The sequence below is a fragment of the Neopsephotus bourkii genome, unplaced genomic scaffold, assembly GCF_033783945.1.
Source record: "Neopsephotus bourkii isolate Nb327-2 ecotype Australia unplaced genomic scaffold, CSIRO-AGI_Nbou_v1 NB_832, whole genome shotgun sequence".
Classification (NCBI taxonomy): domain Eukaryota; kingdom Metazoa; phylum Chordata; class Aves; order Psittaciformes; family Psittacidae; genus Neopsephotus; species Neopsephotus bourkii.
This window is the reverse complement of record NW_026901328.1, coordinates 195,560-222,854: the sequence shown is the minus strand read 5'-3', so window position 1 is coordinate 222,854 and position 27,295 is coordinate 195,560. Positions and strand designations below refer to the sequence as shown.

Below are 27,295 nucleotides of genomic sequence, written 5' to 3'. Positions count from 1 at the left end.
GCATCTCAGAGGATGAGAAGCAGCAAGGAGCAGAACTGTTCAGAAGAAACTCAGAAGAAAAACCTAGAGTTTCTACTTCCTATGCATCAACCCTTAGCAATGTTCGGTGTCCTCAGACTTCTGCTTGGTGTTTTTAAAACCTTGCAATTATTGCTTAATGTGAGAACAGTCTGCTCAGCTACCAAACTACGTATGACACACAAGCCTTTTCTAGATGGTATTTTTAATTTTTAAGAACTATTTAGGGGCAAAGAAAGTCACTTTAAATTCTTAGGAGGATGTGCACCTGTACAAAATAATGCAAAAAAAAAAAAGCATTTGTGTTGCCTATTTCAGTTCTAGAAGCAAGAGTTTTTTATAATCCAGTGACTTAACAGAAAAGAACTGAACTGAAGAGACACCTATTCCTCAGGATAATCCTTGCCACCATTCAGTATTTTTTCTTAATATTACCTGACTAAACAAGAATTTTCATTTTCTCACTTAGCTCCTCAGTGAACAAGTCTACGTGAATTCACTAACATTTAAGCATAATGTATTTTGCTTTTCACAGCTGTCTACAGAAACTTAGTAGTTTTAGCAGAAGCATTCTAGGGATGTCTGGTCCTCTGGGTTGAACCACCAAAGTCAGTATTGCAAAATAGCAAATCAATGCTTTTCCTTTCCTTGTATGATGCTCCTTACGAGAAGCTGTGTAATTCTTGCTAAACTGGTAAGTTTCTCCTGACACGTTGTCAAGTTTCATCAGTAGATACAACAGCTGATTGTGAAAGAAAAGACTATGTATTAAAAAAGAAAACCACAAAGTGACACCATATGATTTTGACATGCGGCAACCACATTTTCAACAGCCAGGAGGGAAAAAAAAAAAATCCCAAACCAAAACCACAACCACTGTTTTTAATCCAGTGCTTTCTACGTGGAATAGCATGCTCTTGTACCACTTCAGAATAAATAATCAGGGTCTCACTAAAGTCTCCTTACAGATTCCTGCTAAATTGCTTTTAAAAGAATGCAAGTAGATTTGCTACACATAGTGGAGCAAAGCAAAAGTTAACCTGGTCATTATAAAAGACAGGTTACCTAGGTTTTAGGCTGGAATGAGTGCTCACCCAAGAGTTTAAGTGGGAAATTACTGTATGCTTTGTGCATAATGGAAACTTAAAACAGATTTCTTTTTCCTAAACAGGTGGACACTTCATAGTAAGAGAGATTTTCAGCAGGCTGGCAGCCACCTGTAATAATTAACATTGGCAGGGAATGATAATCTTGTTGGGGAAAAGTAAAGGGTTTCCAGATAACATGATACTTATTTAGAAACATGGGAGTTACTCTGCTTGGAGAGCACTCAGACTACTGAACAAGTATCTTAAGTACCTTTGAGAACATGGAAAAAAAAATCTGCAGTCAAATTTTACCTATGTTCTTCCATGGTGAGGAAGTCAAATGCCTGGCTACCAGCAACTCTTCTTTCTCTTAAGTGCAAACTATTGATTTACTGCTGCTGAAAGGAGCACCATTCTCATCTGAAAGCAGCATAGCTGCTTTCACCACTTCCTTTTCTTTTTCCTCATCAAACAAGTAAACAAAGTTGTGGGGGCTGAATTCCAAACTAGTCTTATCAAGGCCTTAAAAAGAAAAGCTACCACACAGTAATTCCACCCATTCCACCGACCAGAATAGCCATGGTCATGTTTTTAGCTTTGTCATTTATGGGACTTAGTTTTTTATTTTTGCACAACATATAATGCTAAGCCTATAACTGTGTGATCAAACAGACAAATCCACTTTCTGAATTGAAATTCTGGATGGTTTCCATTTGTTTGAAGTGAAAGCCCAGAATAAAGGAAGCACACACATTTGAAAAAAGGCATCCTTAAATTAACAGCTACAATTCAGTGTTGCAAGTACCTAAACAAACTAATAAACAAAAAGATAGGAATGACTCCAGAATCATAGCACAGTTTCATATTTTATAATAATAATTTATAATAATAATATTTTATATTATTTACTTGCCTTAAATTTTCTAATTCTTGTTTCTTCAAAGGCGAAGAAGGTGGAGCTGCAGTGAATTTATCCTCCTCGTGACTTTTATTGCTAGAATAAAAACAGTGTATTAATTATAAAGAGTGACTAAATAATAATAATCAATCTAAAAAAAACTTAGTGCAATAAGCATCAATATTTATTCACTCCATTTAAAGGACAGCAAAAATTCTATACCCTAAAAAGCATGGAAATGAAGCGATGCAGAAATTGAGACACATGCTCTTATCCAAACCGTCCTATGTGAGAAGGAAGAAGAAAGACATTTGCTGGGAAGGATTTGACTGACAGACCAAACAACCCACACCATTCTCCACAGCCTTGAGTTATTTCTCTTGAAGTTCAGTATAGGACAAGAACTTTAAACTGGAGAGACACAGAACTTGCTGCATTGGTAGCCTCTCTTTTGTTTCAGCCTGTTAGTAAAGCAGTAAACTAGTTCTCTCCCCAGATATCTTATAAACTACTTACATAAAAATTCTAGAAAGATAACACAAAGATTCTAGAAAAATAACACAATGTTCTGCACCTTACTTTAGACTTCTAGCTGCACTTAATTTTTACAATTATTTCAAAAGAATCTGTCCACTGAACATGAACTTTTAAACTGATGCAGTTTCATATCTGCTTACTACAAACAGATAAATTCCAACTTAAAGCAACAGACCTCAAGGAAAACTGTACTCAATGCTGTTGTAGTATATATACTTCATGGCTTTGCCAAAAATTAGATTAAGAAGTACCCTTAACCATTGAAAGTGTTCACTATTTTTTGTGGCTAAGCAAGAATCTGCCTCAGAATCAGCCTGCTCAATTGGTGAGATTTGCTCCAAAAGCATCCTGCTCAGTTAGTGTGACTTTCTTCAAATGCCTTATGCATTCTAGTCTTTTCTCGTAGAGGTTCCTCTGTCAGAAGTAACAAACTCCTAGGGAATCTTTCAGAACATGCCATACAGATTAGGAACAGCCAGCTTTGTCGCTGGATATTTTGAAATTCGCAATGAGAACTGAAAGATATGAGAAAGGCTTTTCTGTTGTTGCTGGTGTGTTGTTTTTTAAGCTGAAGAAGCATCTGGTTTTAAAAGCAGAAGGTAGTAAAGTATTTTCCCATATAGCACGTTTTCCTTTCCTCACTCCTACAAAACCAAACACCACCATCCCACAACCAAAACAAAAAAGGAGGCCTTGTCTGAGTAAGAGTCATCATTTTGTTTTCATCACTGTCCCTTAGTGGGCCCCATAAGCTTAAAATTGACCTCTCAATAAACCTGAGAAGCTTCATCTCAATGGGCTGCATAGAGCTTGCCAGAGAAAGTTAGTTCACAACCTCCAACCTCAGTAAGGAAAGAAGCAGAAAGCAAACAAACAAAAAAACCCCAAACCATCAACAACAGAAACCCCCAGATTTTTATAAGTCCTTTAGTAACTTGTCGGGAAAGACAGTCATTGGGACAAGAAGGTTACAGAGAACAGTGAATAGACTTTAAATATGGTTGTAGCAGTAACAGCCATCAGCCCCTAGCCACAGCCTACCTCCAGGCAACCTTAGAATAGAGAGGCTGTGTCTCTCATACACTGCACATATGCTGTGCTGTGCCTATGCAACACAGCATATGTGCAGTAAAACCTTGGCAGGTAACAAATGGATCCTATCTTCTTAAAATTTATCTGTACTTGAGTCTGACAAAAACACTGTAGGTATTTTATTACTGAGTAGTTCAAGTTCTAACATAGCCACTTTTCACAGATTAGTTATTGTAACTCTTCCCTTCTCAAAATGGTCATTAGTGAAAGCGCAGGCTATGGACAGAAAAGTTACTCTTCAGAAAGAAGTTTTGGATTCACCAGCATAAACACACACCAAAAAAAAACCCGAAAAAAAACCCAAAAAAACCAAAACAAAACAAAAAAAAAACCCCAAAAACAACCCACCAACTACAACAAAAAAACCCCAACAACAATAACAAAAACAAACAAAAAACCCTAAACAGCAAAACACAAACTTTTTCTGAATCTTTCAGGAGAAAAAGAGCTTAAGAAAAAACTCTTCTTTGTAAATAGCAATTTATTAAGCAATAGCTCCATGCTGCTTTCCTACTTACCTTCTAAATCTAGTTTCTCATTTCTAGTCCAAAACAAACACAAAAAGCATACTAGGGCTGATGAATGTCAAATCAGATCATGGGGACATGTTTACAACTGAGTTGCCAGGCATTTATATATTAAATCAGGTACACGGTGCATGTGCACACACACATAAAATCACTGTAACATGTGAAAGTTCAATTATAATTAGAGAAATACCACTATGCACAGCGGGAGGATGTCGGAAAACATAACATTTGCACCACAGAAAAAAAGATGGCCAGGGAACAAATGAATGTCACTGTCTCATTGATTAAAGTTGTTAGGAATGGTAGGAATTAACTCACTTTTGTACTCTTAAACTAGCATTCCAGCAACTAAAACAATGAGCAGCTAAACAATATCCTTGGATATCCCAACACTACTGAGAGAATTTACATGTATGTTATTTTTTTCTGCTGGCCAAACAGGAGAGGTAGCAGACACAGACTGTCAGCCCAGAGACAGAAAGAAAGGTTTATATTCAATTCTGTTTACCTGCATGCTTCACTGCTTTCACTGTTCTCTGTATTTCCCCCCAGCTGATTACTAGTTTTAGATCCACTTTCTTGCTTTAGTTCCTGCTGATCTTCTGGGAGCAGCAGCAAGGCATTTCTTAGACATATTGCTGCAAATTCCATACTTGCTACAGGTATTGCTGAGGACTGCCCATCGCTTAAAGAGACACAGAAGTTAGCCAACAAATAGCAATCCTACTAAATTAAACAGTAAAAGCAGAGCTCCAGAAAGATCTGAATGCAGAGAAAACCTCATCCTAAAAAAAATTAAATCACGTTTTAGTATAACAAATCTAATTTATGAAGGTGTATGTATCTTGCTATTCTTATTTATCAAAACTATACCATGATGCTCAAATAGAGTGAGGAGACTCAAAAACATAATTACAAGTTGTCTTGGTTTTCTTGACTTCACTTCCTAAAGCTTTATGGCAGAGCAACTAGATTCTTCCTTCACTTCAGAAAAGTGGATTAGTGAAAAGGTGTATTTTTTAGTGAGAAAAAGAGGAAAGATTTAGCTAACTAGAAATATGACTCTGAGATAAATCAGTTTCAAGCTTTAACCCCTCCTAGTTACAACAGATACACAGTTGGGCCCTCTGCTGGCCACCAGAGGAGGCATGCACATGATGTTTAGGACTCCTCAAAACATTTTAACATGCCTCTGTCTTCACTATATTTATTAATAATTACAAAATGAACAGTTATTCCATTACAGTTTTGAAAACACCTGATAAACAGACAGGTATCCTTAATAAGGCTATGATAAAAAAAATAAACAGCCCACTGAAATCTTACTTACTTATAAACAACATTCTGTATTGACTGGGATGCTAGGACTATCTTACGGTGGTAGCCTTGACCTACTATAGATTGCACAATTCCCTTTTTGCTTGGAAGACCTTTAGTCTCTTGTTCTGATGTCTGAAAGGAAAAAAAAGAAAAAAAAAAAAGACTAAAATATCAAGGCTGTTGAATGAAAGGTTGACAAAATGAGTGAAAGCTGGAAGACAAGTTTGAAGCTGCTAAAATGTAAGAATTAATAGTTTATATGGGTACCGTTTGAAATCTTGAGTACCATGGAGGATCAGGCACCTTTTACTGTCTTTGTGTTGCAAAGGGATTTTACTGCACACAGCGTAACCTTGATTAGTTCTGACAGTTTGTCCGATGGCCTACCGACCTAGTTTCTCCTCTGTTTTGAAAGCAAAAGAGCAATGAACCAAATCATACTAAAAGAACTGCAGGGATATCAAAAAGAAATCATGACCTGACAAATAATATTCAGAATTGGCACTGCAACACTTGCCAACTTCTCTCCCTGCTTAACACAGCATTCAAAACACCCTCTAAAAAAGCTTTCTCAACCGTTCCACAGGGAGCATGAAGCTGAGCCACAACATACGCAAAGTTACATTAAATAAACTTAACAGATTTCTGAGTATGCAGACATTTAAGACTAACTTAAAAATCACTCACTTGAGTCTCAGGACTCAAGGCTCTCTACACTACATCTGATGAGGTTTGGTTGCTTTACCATTTTAACAACTTTGTTGGTAAGTAAAATTAGTGATGAAGTGTCAAAGTTTTAAAGAAAAACTGTATTTTAAAATAGCTATCATATTTTAGAAAATTTATCAGAATCTATTGTAAAGAAAAATTATTGACATCATGATGGCATTTACTGTCAAATAAAAAGATACATACAATGAGTTTGGATACGCAGCACATTTTAGAAGAGGTGTTGAAAAAACGCAGAAGGGAATCATCTTCCATCTGTATTTTATAAACTAAAATACTAAAGCAGGTGAAGATTAGCTTCAGTGAAATTTCTTTTCTGCATGGTGTCCAGAGTATAATTGTGAATCCATGCTCAGATATCAAGGATTATCGCAAATTGAGTTACAAAATTAAATTAAACACACCTTTGATATTAGGGCCTCACTTGTCATGTTGCAAATCTATCTTACAAATTTAACTTTAGCAGCATCCATTAACATTAGAAAACCAAACACATTGCATTACAAAACATTAACAGAAACATCAACATTAATTAAAGTTCATTTTTTTTTCTTGTACAATTATAAATTTCGGAAGCAGCAAGCTGGTTTTGTGACATGAATTCAAGCTGTCTGGTACACCACAACATCACATCAGTAGCAGGCAGAAAGCTACGCTTCAGAAGCCTGGGATCATCTGACCCAACACTTGAAGCTTCAATGCTGTGCCTGTGAAATGGGGATATAAGCAAACCTCTCCTATAAAAAAGCTGTGAATATCTTCCTTACATTTGCTGAAATAGAGATACCAAAATAATGAGCACCATTGAAATTCCCAATGGAAAAGTTATGAATTTTTTATTTTGAAGGATTTGAGTAATGTGCAGTAAATAAGGCACAGAGGCCACTCAGAGAGGGAAGAGAGAATTCAGGTGGGGGGAACCATTTGTTCAATTAATTCCATGCACCCTGTGCACCGAGTGAAATGGGCACAGTCTGGAAATAACTGCATGGGATCATTCAATTACAGATTACATCATCACACCCACACACACGAGGGTGAATGACTGTTTCACAGGGAATCAAGTACAGCATCTCTTTAATTTCACAAATGTGCTATTTTGCTGCAGTTTCCTGCTCTAAGAATGAATAATCCTGTCCCAATCCCTCTGAATTTTAACAAACAGGCTTATCCTAAATAGACATGGCTCAACAGATTGAAACCAGTATGTCCCAGATGACATGCAGTACATCTGCTGTCAGCAGGTTTCCACAAACTTTGCCAGCAGAAGAATGACAAACCTCAGCAGCTAGGGATTCAGTTCCCCAGCAGCTGTGATCAGGACTACTTCAGGATGAAAAAGGCTCATCTCTGCTTCCTCAGCCTATGCCAGTTTTAGGCTAAGCACACTACAGCATTGCTTCTCAACCTCTAGTGGTAACTGAGGGAGGAAATAAATGAACTTTAGAAGAGTTTTGGCTGCATGAAGAGAAGGAAAGATCATCAGCAAAGATTTCATGTGAATTAATTCTGTCTACTGTAAATTATAGCAGATTTAGACAGAATTAAAAAAAGGAAAATAACTTTTAAAGAGTTTGCATCACTTGTACATCAAAAAATCCTGTAAATAATTAATTAAGAACACCCCAGGAAGGAAGCTTCTTTATAACCACATACGTGTCCTCTACAAGAGTCTGCATCTTCCAATAAAGTTCTAGGACATATGCTATATATTTTCCTTTTTTTAAAACAATATTATTCACCAATCTGATCCAATAACCATATTTATTAAAACATAATCCCCCCAGCCTTACTGTCTGTTAAAGCAGTAACAACATACTTTCAGTTACACCTTTTACACTGTAGCATCTAGCCTTAAAGACAAAGACTCTCTACTAGATAGATGTATGTTTTCTCCTAGTACTCCAGCTAAGATTTAAGCTAGAACCCTCACCGTTTCAAAAGTGGTAAATGCAACTCCCAGAGTCTAAACATAAAAACCTAAGATGTTTCAGTGAAACATTTTCAAAACAAAGGAAGAAAAACAACCCTTCCACCTCAAAGTATCAGCCAAAAAAGTTGTCAAGGTTGCTTCTGTGGATCAAGCCTTGAAGTATCAAACCTTCATTAGCAGCCACAACAATTTTCCGTCCTTGGATACACAAATGGTCACTGACTCCAATCTCACCTCGTTATTTCTGCCATTCAGATACAGAAATCCTTGGCAGTACAGAAATCAGTACAGAGAAAAAATCTTGAGCAAGTTCAATTCTTATATGCACACACGCACACACACACACACACACACACACACACACACACACACACACACAAAAGAATTAACTTGTGCGGCTGGATTTTTGTTGTTTTTAATACACACCACATATGATTTTATATGGCGATTATTATTTTATATTACTATTTCATATTACTATATTATATATTTTATATATTGTTATATTATGGTAATTATGTATTTTATATATTATTATTTTATGTAAACAGCATGTAAAATCATATATGGTATATATTAAAAATATGTACCATATATTATATCTTACCACAAATGTTTTAAACCCCAAGATTTTGCAACCAATGAGTGTGAGACATCATAAAATATCCATAAATAGTAAATCAAACTAATAATGTTAGTATCTGCATTTTAAGTGGAGAGCATTAACCACAGGAAGACCATATTGCTTCCTGTTATAAAGTGACGTTTCATTAGAGAATAATAAAGATATTATTTGGAAAAAAAAACAACTTTGTATTTCTAAAATTATTTCACAAGTTTTGATAAAGGAAGGTAAATCATCAGATGACTTGGGGAAATCTAATGTGTTGCAAACCAATTCAGGACTACTCATTCAGATTATGAGCTGGAATGTCAAAGGGCTGTGATGGTAAATTACCAAAACAAAACCATGCTTAACCAGTGTCTCCAGCAAAAAACTTGTCACTTCATAGAAGAGCAGCTCTAACAGGCACTTGCGTGCTTTTGTTTGATCTCAAGCCAATCTTTCATATAGCCTATTCAAATTCTTCTGATCTTAGAAAAGTTAATTGAACACTGGGTCTCAAGACACAGTTTCTGTGGTGGCTTTCCTGCACCTATTGCAGCTTCAGATTAAAAATGCAAATGCACACATATACACAAATATAATATGGATTTACACAGAGGTGTTGCAACATTAGGCCTCTAAAATGTATAGTCCAACTCAAGGTACTATTTCTTCCTTTCTGTGATCACATGCCTCTCATAACTACATTCAAAATAAGGAATCTGCAAATCTACTTACCCCTTTATTGGCAGCAATGCAGCATTCTGCTATTCTTAGCCAAAGACGAGGGTTTGAGTGATAAACCTGGACTGCCTCAATCAGGCATTCAAAGGCAGCTAAGGGTCTCCCAATGTGCAAGAGCTGAATTCCACAGTTGTAGAGCAACTCATACCGTTTGTTAGTCAGTAGTGTACACATGGGTCTCCCTGAGAATTTTTTACCTGCAGAAAAGATTACATTATATTGGATGGGCAGCTTGGGAGAGCAGAAATGTAACACTGGGAGGAGGAGAGAAGCTGTGGGAAACACCCCAAACCAAACCCCTTTCATCACAAAAATCCACTAGCCTCCCTCTGTGTACTCCATCCGCATCAAAGACCAATTAATTGTATTAGTATCATAAATTGGTTTTGCTTGGAAGGGCATTTTAAGACCATCTGGTTCCAATCCTCTGCCATGGACAGGGACACCTTCCACTAGACCAAGGCTGCTCGATATTCATTTTCTGTGTTCTTAATAAAGGTTGAAGCTCATTAAATGACAACCACTCAAGCTAAACATTATATAAAAATACTGATTCCCAGATTTGTGAGAATACACATTTTTGTTAATCATATAAATTCCAGAAGAAAATCTCTTTGCTGTAACAAAGCCTGAAATATTTTCTATCTTCACACTGTTACCTAGGACTGCACTTCGGTACAGGGCCAGGGGAGGAATGGGAAAAGCCAATAACGTCTGATAGTAACTAGACTTTAAAGAAACTTTAAAACAGGAACTTTGTCACATCCCCCTGACTGATGGCCCAAGACTATAAACAAGGGAGAAGTAACTGTCCCAGCCCCATGACACATCAAAGAAAACAGAAAAAACCCAAACCAAAACATATTTAATCATCATCTATTTCTGGCAACAGCAACTGTACTCTGAAGTCAAGTTACAATCAAAATTCTCACTCTCCTTATCCTGTTCCCCTACAAAGACATGAATCAGGAATTCTGCTGGTAATTACTGAAAGCTCCTATGAGTTGCTTTCTTGATTCATCTTCCCCTCTTCCACCATCTGTTTTTATCTCTTAAAAGCCTTACCTGGATCTGAGTTGCCCGTTCCTAGCTGTGCACATGCATTATCATTTTCTTGCAAGGCTTTTTTAAAGTAAAAAATTCCTAAATTGTGCTTTCCCATTGCAAAGTGGATGCAGCCAAGGTTGTTCCAGAACATACACCTTAAGCATTCACCTGAGAGAACAAAAGCCCATTTTTGTAAACTGAAAAATACCACTGAGCCTGTAAAATTCTCACATCACTCTTTCACGGGTCAGCATGCTACGGCAGTCTACTAAACATGTTCTTCAGTGAGATGTTCATGGATTATGCAGTTATGTTTTTGCCTTCCAAGCACTTTAATAACCTACACTGCTGTATAACACAGTTCTACTACACAACTGACCTGAAATGTGAAGCAGCCAGATTTATAGCTACCAAGCATCATATTTTAGGAGAACCAGGTATAAAGCCAGTATGACAGATTGAAAGCTACAGTAAGTTCACCTGGAGGTTTTCATACAGGTTAGCATGCAAGCACTTCAAGTTTTCTGACAGACTGCTCTTGTGAAAAGGAAATTCTCAAGTGAGGTTACCTGCCTAAGTTTTATAAAATAAACAAATATGTCAACCTCAAACAAACAGAAAATGCACTCTCCTTCCTAAATATATCATGTTTAGGTAACACTGTAAGAAGTTCCTTCTAAATTATAAAGGACAGAAAATGAAACTCTTACCTGCTGGTAACTGAAACATTACAGGGTTATCATGGATAGAAAAAAAACCCCACCTTAAAAATCCAAACCACCAGGAAACACACTATTAACGACTTAACCAGTGTTTTAATCATAACCTAGAAAGACTATTACGTGAACATCCTACTGTACAGAAAAGGTGTATGAAAACAAAACTTCCCAAAAAATTAAAGTTATAAAGAGAACTTAAAGCATAAAAATTGACAGAAAGATAAGTTACAGTAAATTCTAAAAGAAGTGTCAAAATATGCCAGAATAGCCATTATGGAAATATTTTGAATGTTTTCTATTAAAGTTACCTGTAAATACAGAATTAAAAAAAATATTCAGAATTCAGTAGGTTTACAGTACAAGTGTTTTTTAAAATCCTAACTCTCTCCTGACACCAAACACATCTTTCTCGCTGCATTTTTTGATGTTTTAAACAGTCAACTAAAATCTCAAATATATTTAAATAATACCATACACAGTATGTAAACACAGAATATATATTTATAGTATATGAATAACTGTTGTATCTAAATATTATACACATTGATGTGCTGGTAAATTTTTGTACATGTGTACACATATATACTTTCTAGATACAAAAGTAACGTAAAATGGCATACAATAGAAGTCAAACACTTCACAGAACATCAGCATTTTCCCCACAATCATCATTATAACTGCTATCGTCTCTTCTTTGAGTACAATCTGAAATCTCATTTCTAGATTTAGTACATCGCTGCTTGTTTCATGTCATGATTTAGACACACAGATGAGCCTTGCAAATATTACAGTTACACATTCACAAATTCATTTTCCTAGACAACTGCTGCATTTTCTAGAAGAACACTCAGTGAAAAATGCAAGTGTTACATGAAAAAGCACAACAAGAAAGAGTAAAACATACACAGCATATAAACCCATGATATTCAGGGCCTAGTTTCCTAAGTAATCATTAATATGTTTTATATTAATATCAATGGGTACTCCTATTATACTACACATTTAAGTGCTCACAGGATGAAGGTTTTCTATTTTACCTGTTTTCATGAAGCCCGGATGTTCAGCAATGTTTGCACTGTTTAAAAGTTTGACTGCTTTACGATAATTGCCCCTCAAATATTCAAAATTGCTCTTAAGAAAGAGAGAAGGAGCTGACTGTGAAGGAGAAAACAACAGTTAATTACCTCTTGGTTTATGATTTAGACTGCTAGTGTTAAGATTACTCCACAGCTGGCCTCTACTGCCATTTTAAAAATAAGTGGGCCTAGGCCCTAATACTTTCAAGAAGTAGAATTTCTTTGTTGAGCACATGATTTACATTCACCTCCTCTGAACTACAAAATGATTCATACACTGTTACTGCTCTAAAACCCAGCACCAGTCTAGAGAACTCTGTCCTGGCAATGGCTAAATGCAGAGGATCTCATTTTTATTTAGGAGGATCTTTCTCCAACCTGTCTTCTAGTACACTCTTCCCAATAGCTCCCTCCCTGCGGAGTTCAACAACTTCCTCCTGGATTGTGATCTTCCTGGTCTGCCAACAGAGACTGTTGTAGTTCTGTCAAACTAGTAGCTGTTGAGGCTGGCAACAAAAGGGAAGTGCTCTCCTCACATTCCCTGCTCCTCAGTTAATGAAGAATTTATTTGGGATGGTGGACGTAATTCTGAGTTGAGTACTCCTATGTGAAAAAAGAAACTGCTTTCTAGCAAGAAGTAAGCCTCAAATAAATTTCAACAAAAAAACAAAACAAAAAAAAGCATATCACAGAATTAATCTTTTATGAACTGATTTAAATCACCACTGACATCAGATCTTTGTAATACCCGTGACATTCATAGTAAACTAAAACTTGTCTTGCGCTGCTTACATTATAAAGCAAACTGAACCTGTTCACTATATAGTGATTCACTGTTAATTTGGGATTATTAATCATAAAGTGCATTTTCTGAGCAACTGAAAACAGCACAAGTAAGAAAAGTCTACACTAATTTTACTTGTGGTGAAGAGGTTACAAACCCAACTGACTGCATAAAGCATTATTTCAGACACCCATTCTCAGTAAGATCCTGCTTTGTAAAGAAAGTTAGAAAATTCAATTTTAAGATGAGAACAGATTTATATTAGAAAAACATTAGCTTTAAGAATACTTACATTCCCAGCTGTATTCATTACAGACTTGATCTCCCTTTTGCATGCTTTTAGTGACTTCATCTGGATATAGGCTCTCACCTTATACTGTTAAAAAATTAAATTTATTAAACAAAAAAACCCCCAAGAACTTGTGCAGGTTTGCAAGATGAACTGTTTCTAGAAATTTATTACAGAATACTTCATGTACATCTTAAAACCAGGTAGTAAAAAGCTGTTCAAAAAGCCTTCCTAAAAAGACGTTCTATTCAGACCTTCAACAACAAATGTATATGTTTTGCATTCACATTCTGGTTTTTTGCATGCACATTCTGTTCAATGGTCAACAGCTAGTGTCTATCCAAACATACACTAGCACTTCAAATGACAAACTAAGTAAAATAAGCTAAATTCTTAATCCCAGACATTCACCTACTAAACTGAATACACCAATTAGTGAATGCTGATAAAGAAGCATTTTGATCCTTCAAATATTTTTCCACAGAACAGTACAGTGAAATAAACACTCTGCTGATTTAGACTGTTGGAGGTCTGACAGATATAAGGTCAGTGCAGCTAACTGTAGTTAAAAAAAAATTATGACAAACTGTGAGGACTGAAATTGTGGGGTTCTTTTGGTGTTGGGTCAGTTTTTCTTTTACATGGCTCTTACAAAAATGAAGAGTTAAATAAATTCTTTTGGTTTACCACATGAAATTCAAGACAGAATATCACAATTCATGCTGAACTGGATGTGAAGCAGATAGTACTTGGTTTTAAGAAAAACTTGAACTAATTTACTTGTATAAGTAATACACAGACACTTACCTGATGTATCTTAGATTTAGCAATTTCTATTAAAGCTCCGCTTTCAGCTTTTTGATTCAAGGAATCTTTATTTGTATTATTACCTGACTGTCAAACAGAAAAAGGGAAGCGTTACTATTAGTCACCTTTTAAATTCAGTTTACAGATTCTTTCATAAGCTATTTTTATCAATCTCACAAGAAAATTATTTAATAGTCAAAAAAAATACACATCCCACCAAATAATGTAACTCGAGCTTAACAATCAAAACCCATAAACAGCCCCAACAGCCTATGAAGAGCAGAATTCTATATTAACATCAGTGTTACACTATGTTGCTCTGCAGTTGAAGCATTTTAAGAATTTTCTTACCCAGAAGGATTATATGCACATTCTAGTCTCTCTTTAAAATTTTTATCAATAGAATTACTATATACTTAAAATATTTTATCTTAAGTATGACAATCCATCAATGGGAAAAGACTGAAATGTCCTTTTTTCACTTTCAAGCCACTAGTCATTCCATTGATTTTTTTCAGAAGACACATACAAAAGATTTCATTTGAAAGTATTCCTCATACTTTCAGATACTGCATAAAAAAGATGCTTGATTTCTTATACTCTGGCATGCAATTCCAATTCCCTTCTGATACTGATTTCCCTTTCAAATTCAGAGTCTCATGGTCATAATACAAGACAAACAAGGAAAACTAATTATATTTGACCATGAAAACAACTGTCTTTCCAACACACGTGTCTGACTTAAAACACTTCTTAGCTCCCTAGGAGTAGGAAACAAGGATGAAACAGAGGGAATAAACAGCTGCTGTATAAAACTGACTCAGTTACTAACATGTATAAGTTGCTGTCTGAAGTTACAGGGGATCTAACAGTTTTATAATTCAGAAGTCTTATAAAAGTATTTTTGGGCTGTGTTAAAGCATATTTCATGTAAAGAGTTAGTGGCACTCATCTTATTTTAAGCTCACCTCATTTTTTCCATTCTTGCTGTTATTGTTGCCCTGTGAAATCATTTTTTCCAGAACAGCAAGCAAATGCAAGGCTTTCTCAGCTTGGTAAGTTAGAAGGTATAGGTCTATAAGCAAGAAGCAGACAGCCTGGGCAAACTTCTCTTCTGTAGAAAGCAAAAAAGCAAACCTGATTTTACAGCTCTAATGCCAATCCTTCCAAACACAACAACAAAAAAAAAAACAACCAAAAAAACCAAACCAAAAACCAACTACCTGACTATAAAGGGCATCTACGCAACACTATGAGAAAAATACATTTATTACATAAAAAAAGCCCCACCATGCAGATATGTAGAATCCCATAGAACTTGAAAGGATTCCATACAAACATATCTCTGTTGGGCTAGCTTCTTAGGATAACTACTAAACAGACATACTGAAAATTAGGAGGAACTGAAGGAAAAACACAGTAGTATTTATGTAATTCACTGAGACACATACATCTTTCAGCCTTGTCACCTCTAAAATTCAATGAGGATTTTGAAGTTATTTCAAGTATGGCAATTACACTACACAGGGTGCCAGAGCTCATAAAAGCCAGAGACTTTATATTCAGATATGAGCACATACAATTATGTATGACCTAATGCAGGTATTTAAAAATGTGATTACCTGACAAAAACACACCTACACATGAAGTTGCCTGATGACTCAAAATACTAGATTTTAAATTATTTAATTAGCTTTCACATATAATTTACATAAATACCTTTTAAAGATGTCAAAAATCCATTTCAGTTTCATTATACTTGTCTGCTAAATGCCTTTGAAGTACCTTTCCCCCACATTCAATTGCTGGCTTCGATACAAGCAAAACATAAGCTTCATTCCAAAGCCTACCTACTTTTTTTAGAGCCATATCAGGCAAATTACAAATCACTTGTCTGGTACTGAGAAAGACTGAATGATCTTTTTGTAGTTATTGAGTGAACAAAACTTTTCTTTCCATGTACATACCGAAAGGCTCTATGAACTGGTACAGCTTCTCCCCAACTGATATAGCTTCAGTATACTGTCGCAGATGATACAGAATAACAGCCTGATTGTAGTACAGCATACTGTTTTCAACATCATCTAAACCATCCATTTCCTCAACAACAGAGTGAACCTGAAAAAAAAACAACCCTTTTCAATAAAAGTTTTTTAAAACTTTTAATACCTATGATTTTTTAAAGTGTCAAAAAAAAAAAAAAATATCCAAAGGTATGAATCTGTCTAAAGCTAGGTCAGCATGAGCTATAGGCTAAGAAACTTTATTGTTGCCCACATAAATTCAGAAAAAAAAATTACAATTAAGTAGAAAGCCATCACTGAGTAGAAAAGTAACATTTTCACTTTTTTACTTTTTCACAAACTTTACTTTTTCAGGTTAAGGAACTGTCTATTGAAAGAACATAGCAGGTGTTTCTGTGGTTATAATCTCTGACACATTTCAGCTTCAGATCAATTTCACCAATAACTAAAAACGTAACTATAAAAACAGTGTTCTTAAAAGATTAAACAGTCAGTGGTTTAAAAGTAATGTTACTTTCTTATTCCTTTATTAAAATCTAAGGGACAAGGGGCAGAAATTTTATTCCTGTTTCACAGGAATATCTCACCACCATTAACAGTACTCACAATCAAGTATTAAGTCAATACATTTGCATTACCTGGTTCTTCAGCTTGTTAAGGGTTTGTCTCAAATTGTCTGTTGTAGTCTGGTTACTTTTACAGAACTCTGCAACAGCAGTATTCAAAGTTATTTTGTAGTCATCTTTGTTTATGTCTTGAAGGGTATTCAGGTGTTGTAAACAAGCATCATAGTTGCCAGCCTGGAAATCGCACACATACCAGAAACATGCATTTAGAAGATACAAAGTATGAACTAGTGGGTTACTAAGTTTTGATGAAAGTATCTTCTGTAAGTTTAAAGAACAAAGTAGTATTTCCTTTACCAACAGCAAGTGGAACAAATTAAACATCTACACACACCCTTCGTTATTTATGCAGATTATAATGTATGAGAAGTAAGACTCAAAGTTGAGGGGTCATATTCAAACTTCAAGAAGAATTTTGTGGAGGAAGGCCAAATGGAGTAAGTCAATTATTATAAACAGATGTTTCCATGAAGTGTTATTATGATTTCTCTTCATCATACTATTTTGAGTTTCAAGATTCTTTATTTCCTCAGTTTCATAATCTTTCCCCATCACATGTACACTGAGCGGCTGCAGGTGCTTTCTTAAGTCCCAGCCTGTCATTCTGTGTTTATTCTTTACTTCATCTGCAGAGACCAAGTTATAATTTAGTCTGTGAAAGTCAGCTTAACACAGGTTGGAAAAAATAGGGTGACACTTTCACAGCACAGGTTTAAATATTTTTACAACTTTTAGCTGCTAAATGAAGTATTCTATCACCAGGCATGCCTAAACAGAAACTAAGACCCAAAGCACGATGCTCCTCTGAGGTGTGACTTAATCAAGAAATCCCTTTCTTTGACCTCACTAATGAGCAAGGACTTCAGAATGGCTCACCTCTTTCTGCTTTCACGTTTAGTCTGTGTTTGTGCAGGAGGAATTTAGTGGTATAGAAGAATGAAAAAGAACTCCAGACTCTTTCAACTATGTTAAGTCTAAATGATCCTTCACTGTCTACCGTTCAATTCTAATATAGGAATTATCACTTTCCCCTCTCCTGTACCAGGATTACTTCCAATCTGGTCAGTCAGATAAGCAGATTCGTTTCTATCTCTGTCAATGCTTCAAAATCGAAAGCTATGCTCTTGAGCACCATGACCACTTCCTCCTCCTTTTTAAGTGCTGTTCCATGGAGCTTCTCCAGGGCTCCTGCCTAACTTCCCCTATTAAGGGAAGCATTACAACAGAGAAAGGCTCTGTGGTGCTTCTGCTCTTCCCAAGAAAGTTGCCACACTGCGGCTACTCTCAAAAGAACCATCCCAGTTCCTTCAGTCTCCTATGAAAGCACAGTCACACACTTTACAGAGAGATGTAGCAGGATGTTGATTCACAGTATTTCCACAACTCTAAATATCAACAGCATGGATTGCCTAGTGATCATGTGCATAAACACAGGGCCTTGTAATTCAACTGCTGGCATGCTCTTTAACTGAGACAGTTCATCTCCCAGTGATCATCTTAATGTGTTCACACTCAGAGCTTCTCTTCAACAGGAGTAACTTTCAGGTCACAGCAACAAGGCTTCTAACCATGGCTGGACTAAAAGCCTTAAACCCTTAAATGGTCACCTTATTTTTCCCTCAGCCAACAGTCCTTTACTTGACTCTGCCAGACAACATCTAGGATACGATATAGAATTTTGCAGTAATTCTATCAAGACTGGTATTGGAAGTGAAATATAAGGCAGCCCACAAAGCTATTTAAAGCAACTCAATAGCAAACAAAACTGGCAAACATGGCAGCAGATTAATTCTGCTCACACTTGCCACTATTCACAACTCCATGAACTTAGGAAGTTCTTAAAGCAAGGAAAAAAGTATGAAATAAACAAGATACACTGGACAAGTATTAAAACTAAAAGTCTGATCTGCTGAAATCATTGACAAATCAAAAGTATTTTAGGCTTGTAGATCTGTGGGCAAGGTGGAAAATAGACAAACCTTTCAAGTGCCTTCAGTTTTCAGGATCAAATGCCAATGAGCAAAGAGCTACTGAAAAAGAGTCACTGAGCTAGAAAGCACTCAAGACATCAGTGAACAACATCAACTGTAGTCAGTTTAAGGACCAACTACATTCTAGGCAAAAAAAAATGTAACAAGTGAAACACACAAGAAAGAGACTTATAAGACAGTATTTAAATTCTTCCCCCGATCTATTTAATACATACAAAACCAAATTCATAGAACCACAGAATAGCTAGGGTTGGAAAGGGCCTTAAGATCATCTAGTTCCAACCCCCCTGCCATGGGCAGGGAAACTGCACACTAAACCATGCCACTCAAGGCTCTCTCCAACCTCGCCTTGAACATTGCCAGGGATGGAGCATTCACAACCTCCCTGGGCAACCCATTCCAGTGCCTCACCACCCTCACAGGAAAGAATTTCCTCCTTATATCCAGTCTAAACTTCCCCTGTTTAAGTCTGAACCCATTACCCCTTGTCCTGTCACTACAGTCCCTAATGAAGAGTCCATCCCCAGCATCCCTTATAGGCCCCCTTCAGATACTGGAAGGCTCCTATGAGTCTCCACACAGCCTTCTCTTCTCCAGGCTGAACAGCCCCAACTTTCTCACCCAATCTTCATATGGGAGGTGCTCCAGTCCCCTGATCATTCTCGTGGCCCTCCTCTGGACTTGTTCCAACAGTTCCATGTCCTTTTTATGTTGAGGACACCAGAACTGCACACAGTACTCCAAGTGAGGTCTCACGAGAGCAGAATAAAGGGGCAGGATCACCTCCTTCGACCTGCTGGTCACGCTTTTTTTGATGCAGCCCAGCATACGGTTGGCTTTCTGGGCTGCAAGTGCACACTGCCGGCTCATGTTCATTTTCTCATCAACCAACACCCCCAAGTCCTTCTCCGCAGGGCTGCTCTGAATCTCTTCTCTGCCCAGCCTGTAGCTGTGCCTGGGATTGCTCTGAACCAGGTGTAGGACCTTGCACTTGCCACGGTTAAACTTCATAAGGTTGGCATCAGCCCACCTCACAAGCATGTCAAGGTCCCTCTGGATGGCATTCCTTCCCTCCAGCGTATCAACCGAACCACACAGCTCGGTGTCATCGGCAAACTTGCTCTGGGCATATTATGCAAGGCATTGTGGAGACAGAGACACAACAATTGAAAGGAAAAGCCTGTCACTTGCTACACTAAATAAAATTAGGAGACAGTACAAAGGAAGAAGTAAACTGAAAGACCTGGTACCTGAATTTTAACACACTCAAAAAGATCTTCCCAGAAGCACAAAACAAGCAGCAAATACTGCCTGTAGGTGTTAACGTGTTGAAGAATACGTTTTAATGTAAAGTGACAGAACAGTATACAACACTTTTTGTGAAAGAATACAGAAAGATACTAAAATGAAAAAGGTTTGTTAGGTTGCTGGTTTTTAACTGCATGTAGTTCCTTTAAATCCTTTAACACAACATTTTTAACTTGAAGCAATTAATTCTTCAGACAGATCATGCATTTTTGAACACTGACACAGAATAGTTACCTGCTTGTAATTAACTCCGTTTTTAAGATTACTAAGTTTTGAGAATCAAGATTAAGCACAATCTTGTGCACTTCATTCAAGTATCCCCTTCAGACTTCTCACACCACAGCAGGCACAAAACCCATGTGCTGTCTTGAGAACACAACTAGTGCTATTTTTTATATAATATCCCATTAATACATTTGCAACTGTGCTAAGAAAACAGGAAGAATTATAAAAGCCCATTTAGCAGTTGTGATAAATCAGAAGTCTCAGAGCTTGGCTCTGTCTTACCAGAAAAGCTTGTAATGCACTGCTTGACAATTCCTTTTCCTGATCAGTAATCCCAGAAGTACCAGCTCCTTCATGTTTCTCAGTACCTTGATCTGTAAAGCAGTCAGGTTACAAGAAAGTTTGCAAATGTCATGACAGCTCTTCAGTTTAAAAAATTTTGTTTCTTCTAGTTCTCATGATCTTCTCACCAGTACAACTAACTTCCCAGATAACTGCAGCGTTGTCTCCCTACTACACTGAAATATCTCATTATCCTATAGTCCTGGGGAATTCCTCTCCACAAAATGTACATGTAATAATCCCAGCTAAATTACCATGCTAAAGCACTAACCAAAGTCCTGCAAGTTAACTGACAATGCACACATTTTAGATTTCTCTTCAAAGCTGCAACCATATACTAGGATAGCCCTTATTTACATAAAGAGTACCACACTCGGTTAGATGAAAACCCCATGCATCCTGTATGTTGCTTCCTAAACAGCAAGAGAGGAACACTTTAGGGAACAACATACAAAACAGCAAACACTAGAACTTTCACTCAGCTCCCTGTTTTGGAAGAATAAGTCTCCCTAAATAAGAGGCTGCAATCAAAACATTGTTAATAATCACTGGCAGACCTGATGTATTTTTTTCAGTCTCTCTATACTTTTGTATTCTTCAATTATACCCCACAAAATGCTATGTAGTGATTATATTGCAAGACAGGAGGAAATGCTGACTATTCACTTTTTCCACCCCGCTTCCAGTTTTGGAGATCTTTCTTTGAATCATTTCTCTTCCAGGATGAGCAGGCACAGTTTATTCTGTACCTTCCTCACATGTTTTTTCCCAGAATCTTCTCCAGTTCTACAATATCTTTTTCCAGATTAAGACAACAAGAACAGAATGTAGCAGTTAATGATGGTGGCCCTTTTGAGCATTTATATTGCAATATAATAAGGGTTTAACTGCCTTCGATTTCTTTTACATAGAATTCTTAGTGTTTTGTCTTCCAGTCACTATTGAGCATATTTTTCAGAAAGGAGTCTGCTGAACCCCGTAATTCAGAATTCAGTGCAGTGAAGCTGCATTAAAAAAAGATAGTACAGCCAGTCCACGTCAAAGAAACCAAAAACTCCCACACTAAACCCTTCCCTGTACTGAACACAAACTAGTGGAGGGGAAAAAAACAACACAAACCATCACACCACTGCTCTGGACCACTTATTTCAGGAACCATGAACTCACGTGCTAGAACATACAAACATAATTTAATGATTTTGAAACAAGGACTTTATAAACTGCTTCTGCAGAAACTGTTTCTCGAATTTCACAGTGGAAGCACTGCTCTAACCTACTTTTTGCTATCTTAATAGGCTAGGTAGGCTTTGTAGTGTCTTCTTTTTCTTCCCTAGCACTCACAGATGTAATGCAAACTCTGCTAATTTTGTTTTCACTTTGAACAAATGAAGACACTTATCCAGGAGTTCTGCTGCAAAAACAACATAAAACCAACAATATTGTCTGCTACTGACTATGAAATTTGCAAATATAAGACAAACAATCCTGAGAGTATTCACCAATTAACATCCTTAGTAAGTATAACACAGACTTAATAATGTATTACTAGTTTGTTCTTGTTGCTGGGAAGACAGTGACATCCCTTCCATTGCCATATATAACAACACATTTGAGCAAGAACTGTAAATATTTGGATGTAATCCTGCTTCAAGACACCAACAAAGCTGAGATTTTAAAAACTCAACAATCTTATACCTGCAACTCACAAAGTAACCCCTGTGATTTAGAGAAGATTCAGGATTCAGCAGTTTCAGTACTCTGGAGGGAAGGATCTCCAGGGGGCTACAGAACTGCATACATACAGATACTATAAGATCTGACTGTGTATAAGGCATTGATGAGTACCACTTGCACTGCCTTTTCCTTAAAAGGGAAGGACAGGAGAGAAAATTAAAATATAAAAAAGCACAGAAAATGTTTGATGTGCCAAGGTTTTCTGCAGCAAAAGAGGGAAGGAACAAGAAGCACCTCCCCTTCAAGCTAAATACAGAATAAATTGGATTCCTGCTCTAAACCTTGTGGTTGTGTAGTTTAACAGAATGTTACCACCCTCCAAGGACCAGCAGCAAATAAGCAAACATCTTCCCTCATGCTTTCATGCTACCAGTTACGTTATCTGCTTTACTTGCTCAGCATGCCTTTCTGATTATGCTAGTAAAAGTAAATATAGCGCAGGGACTTGAGACTCTCAAACTTTTGAAGTTAATAATGGTCAGTCTGGTCAAGAGGTTCCTCACATACAGATTTACCCAGCAGAGCAGTGCCATCGACTACAGAGTGCATTACTGATTACTGCCATTCTATGCAAGTTGGTAAAACAAGCATCTCAAATGAAGATGGGCTTATGGAAGTATCAATCCTGAACTAAAATGTCTGAAGTGAAAGATAAGAGACTGTTGTCTAAGTTGCATAATAAAAGCACCACTTATTTTAGGTGCTTGATGTATTTCCTAGGGGAAAAAAAATCAGGACAGGTCTACAGATTTCACTATGCCTCTTTTAAGTCTGCTGGAATGTTAAGGGAAGAAAAAAAGGGGACTACTTTAAACAAAACCAGAGAAGTTCCTTCTCCTTTAAAGCCAGTTTTATGGCTGTAATCCAATCAACTGCACCTACTGTGACTCAGTAAACAAAACAGGTTTATCAAGAAAAAATGAAGTGAAAATCCAGCTGGTTCACAGCATAGCTCTCAATCCTTGGAGGAAAAAAAAAATCAAAAATCAAGAAAAAAAACACCACAAAACAAACAACAACAACAAAAAACCACAACAAAAAAACACACACACACACAAAAAAAAAACACCACCAACCAAACCAGACTTTGGCTAGTCTCTATCATTTTTGCCCAAATACACTTGAAACCTGTTAAAGAGCTAAAGGTGTTTCTAATTATCGTAATCCTGCCACTCTTGTTTAGACCAGGACTTGCTGCTTTAGTTGATCTTTATTATTATTATTGAGAGATGTCACAGACAGGAGTCATCTAAAATCCGGCTGGTGCAAGATACTGAAAAGATTCCACTTAAATGAAGGGAGAAAATAAAGCATTCTTGCTCCTTTGGCTGCAAACGACTCTGAAGCACTTGCAAATAAAACTATTGTTTCCATATTTCTTGAGCCATTTGAAAATGAAACAGGTAAGTGCATTGTTCCCTGGCAAAACATACAGCATGCTGCTTGCTCACTCAGACCTAGTGATCTTTGGAATTCTCGCAGAAGCATGTGGCATGAGTAACACAGCACACCACTCACTATCGACATGCTCCTATCCATCACCTAAGACATCTCAAACAGTGCAGATTCCTTGCTCCACAAACGACAGGACTTGGTTTTTCTCTGTATATTGTATTTACATACAAATCTGTCTGTTTAACACTTTGTTTTGCCCAACTTTCACAAGTACAGAATAACTCTGTATCTAATACTTGTCAGGTAAGTGATGAGGGGCAAAAGGGGCAACCTGGAAAAGAATCAAATGCCCAGATTTTGATCTGGAGGAAACTGCTGCACTGAGTTTGAAGTTAAAGCAGCAAGTCAGGAAAATAACTTCCTAGTGAGCAATCCTGGGGCAGAGCAGTAGAAACACTATGTCATGGAGGCTTGCTTGCTTTGCACAAGCAGGGAGTTGTCCTTACTGGAGAAGTTACTGGTGGACAGCAGAACTTTAGGAAACCTGTGTCTATGACAGAAGAACATAGAAAATTATCAGATTACCACCTGAAAAGGGAGATTGCTCATTAACTTGCTGACACACCGTATAAGCTAGAAGAAGCCACATCTCCCACAAAAACATACCCTGAGTGACTGCAATGATTGTCCTTCTCATACCTGTTCTCCATATCTCCAAGGACTGCTGCTCCTGATCTCTCTTGTTCCTAGGCCCTGTAAATTACATCTGACATGAACTGTGCTGTTGAATACCTCTGGAATTCTTTTTCTGGAATTATTTTTATTTCCAAACTCTACAGGCAGAGGGATAATATCTCCCTTGGAAGTGGGGAAATCTATTTCGTAACTCTTGCTCCAAAAGCATTTTGAAGGGTATGAAGACCAACCAGCCTCTATAAGATAATGACAGCTTCTGGCACCAAAACTACATTTTTCTATGAAGCACTGTACTATTAGTATAAATATAACAGAATTCCTCAGTGCTTTATAACAAAAAAAGCAAACACTTCTCAGTGGAAAGTTCCTTGTAATTCACTGCTATGAACAAGTTCAGTATGTAGAAAGTCTTGCCATAGCTCACAAGCTTTGGTTCACTTGGGCACATACTTTTCTATTAAGGAAGTACAATTGAAAAGTTCCTTCAACACTTCTAGGACAACAACAAAACATAAAAAGCCTAATGTCAATTTCTTTCTCTTGTAGTTTTGGAGATGCTTACAGTACTTACAAACAAACACAGGATTGTTTAGTATGCATCAGTCAGTGCAGTACACTAGTTTTTCCCACAAGCTTTTCCAGATACTGAGGAGTTTTGTATTCAGCATCCGGAAGAAAAAAAACCAACAACACACTTACGGCATTTTTAAATAATCTTTCCCGCAAAGAGGTCTTCCTGCATGAAGGGCAGTCTTAGGGACACAGGTAAACAGTATCAACGCTAATGAGTTACATAGCAACTGTTCTTGAGATTTACTGAGGGTATTTACCAGATGATTTATTCTTTTTAATTCTGGTGATCTCTCTACGGTGTGTTTTCAGGCCTGAGTTTAGGGAAGACTCGCTCATCCCCTGAAACCAATGCATCAACTCAGAGGGAAGCAGAGTCAGCTCCAGAGAGAACGTAGCAGCACAAAGCATTCGCATTTCCCCAGCACCTCCCGAATGCCCCAGTTTAACAAATTAACCCAGAACTCGACTCCTGCAGCAGTTACTAAGCTCTGGGAGACACCGAAACCCACTCCCACGTTCTCTCCTCATCGACTCCTTCCAGGCGGAGGGCACGGAGAGTTCCGCCCCCACACGGATCCGACATGACACAGGCCTATGGGTGGCGGGGATCGCCGGCACTTCGTACCAGCCACCAGCAGCCCGGCCGCAGTGGGGCACTACTTCTTCGGCGGAAGGAAACAACACAACACACGGCATGCAGTCGTTTCTCCTTCCGACCAGGACGAACCGCAGCTCAACCTCCTCCCCACCCGCGCGGGAACGTATCCTTCCGCACCAGGCGGCCCAGGCCAGCGGCGGGCACGGGGGACCGCGGTGGCTCCCCTCACACTCACCCGCAGTCTTGTCGGCTGCCATCTCCCCCGCTGCGCGGTGCAGCCGTGTGGCCCGAACAGCGCCGAGAGTCCCTCCCGCACACTGCAATACCAAGCACCGACCACACTACCGCCAACCAGCCGCTATCCCCAGCGGGACTACTTTACCGCTGCCACCCTCCGCCCGCGGAGCCCGCCCCGCTGCCTGCGCCGCTCGCTCCTATTCGCCCGCAGCTTCCGGGTTCCTTGCTGCCGCGCGACATACGGCCGTTGCCGGGGGACCGCGCAACTGACGTCATGACGCCGAAACGCTTCCTGCGGGGAGAGAGGGGGGCGCATGCGCGCTGCGTCCCGTCCTGGGGTCCACCGGGGGCATGTTGGTGGTTGTGGTATGCCGGATGGGTAGGGTTCTTTGTGGAGGGCAATGGGCACTTCTGTGTAGGTGCTTTCCGGTCCTTCCCCCACACTGGGTTGAGGGGCAGGTGTCGGCCGCTGTTTCGAACGTATTTTGTTCAAGAATGCACCCGGTTCGGACGTGCCGGGATCCCCTTAGGAGCAGCTAGTGTCGGTAGCGGTGAACCGGGGCTTCCTTCAGGTGTTACCGGCTGGTGACGGGGAAACCTTCCAAATACTAGTTTAATGTGGGTTATCAACCTGGCTGGACTGTGTTAAGTGTCGTTAAGGTGCTTGCCACCACCGTCGGTGGTCTTGCGCCTGCAGCCCGAGTTCCAGCCCGAGAAGTGGCTGGGCGCTGAGCATTTGTCCAGCCCCCCGCGAACCCCAGATTCATACCGCCAGTCCGAGGGGTCCTTGCAGCTCTGTGTGCTGAGGGACAAAGTAACCCTCACCAGAGTGAAGATGACAGCATGTTATTGCCATTATCTTTGTCATTGAAGTACCAGGCATCAGATAAATTACATTGGTAGCATTGTAAAGATTCTTAAGTGTTTATAACGACTCGAATATACTATATATAGTATTTTGGATACACTATATATAGGATTTAAGTGCTCACCTTTTCTTAGATGAGTCTTCGTAGGCCCAGCAGCCACATATTGCTACAACTCTTGGGTACAGACTCTGGACGAATCTGGAGGAACCACTTTCTCTCTTGATCCCCCATTCTGATCACACATACCACAGGGGGTGGGCTGAGGTGATGGGGAAGCGTCCCCGAAGTCTCCTCTCTCAGGCACTAAAAGGTGCTCTGTGTTTCCGCCGCTTGAAGTCAAGCTGCTGACACAAGGACAGTTAACTGCCAAGATTTGTAAGGAATGGGAATACTTTGTTTAGCAGAAGGATACAGTTGGAAAGAAAGAAACATACTTTTAGACAGACACACCAGCTTTGA

The 27,295-nt window shown here is 38.3% G+C and overlaps 1 protein-coding gene across 6 annotated transcripts in view; it reads right to left on the bottom strand.

Moving 5' to 3' along the window:
- CNOT10 (CCR4-NOT transcription complex subunit 10) overlaps nucleotides 1-26,267 on the bottom strand; it is a 35,449-nt gene extending 9,182 nt beyond the window's left edge. The window contains exons 1-15 of one of the 6 annotated variants that reach the window (XM_061355699.1): nucleotides 25,758-25,811; nucleotides 25,390-25,471; nucleotides 24,563-24,616; nucleotides 20,675-20,766; nucleotides 16,881-17,042; nucleotides 16,186-16,336; nucleotides 15,187-15,332; nucleotides 14,219-14,305; nucleotides 13,415-13,498; nucleotides 12,300-12,417; nucleotides 10,562-10,711; nucleotides 9,491-9,693; nucleotides 5,494-5,615; nucleotides 4,672-4,848; nucleotides 2,020-2,100 (exon numbers count right to left, since the gene is read on the bottom strand). In XM_061355699.1, coding sequence (XP_061211683.1) covers nucleotides 2,020-2,100; nucleotides 4,672-4,848; nucleotides 5,494-5,615; nucleotides 9,491-9,693; nucleotides 10,562-10,711; nucleotides 12,300-12,417; nucleotides 13,415-13,498; nucleotides 14,219-14,305; nucleotides 15,187-15,332; nucleotides 16,186-16,336; nucleotides 16,881-17,042; nucleotides 20,675-20,766; nucleotides 24,563-24,616; nucleotides 25,390-25,468 — 1,706 coding nt within the window. In that variant the 5' untranslated portion in view covers nucleotides 25,469-25,471; nucleotides 25,758-25,811. Of the gene's footprint in view, nucleotides 1-2,019; nucleotides 2,101-4,671; nucleotides 4,849-5,493; nucleotides 5,616-9,490; nucleotides 9,694-10,561; nucleotides 10,712-12,299; nucleotides 12,418-13,414; nucleotides 13,499-14,218; nucleotides 14,306-15,186; nucleotides 15,333-16,185; nucleotides 16,337-16,880; nucleotides 17,043-20,674; nucleotides 20,767-24,562; nucleotides 24,617-25,389; nucleotides 25,601-25,757; nucleotides 25,812-25,965 lie in introns of those variants that run through there. The other 5 variants (XM_061355700.1, XM_061355697.1, XM_061355696.1 and 2 more) reach the window with 5 other exon arrangements.
- Nucleotides 26,268-27,295: the final 1,028 nt, after the last annotated feature.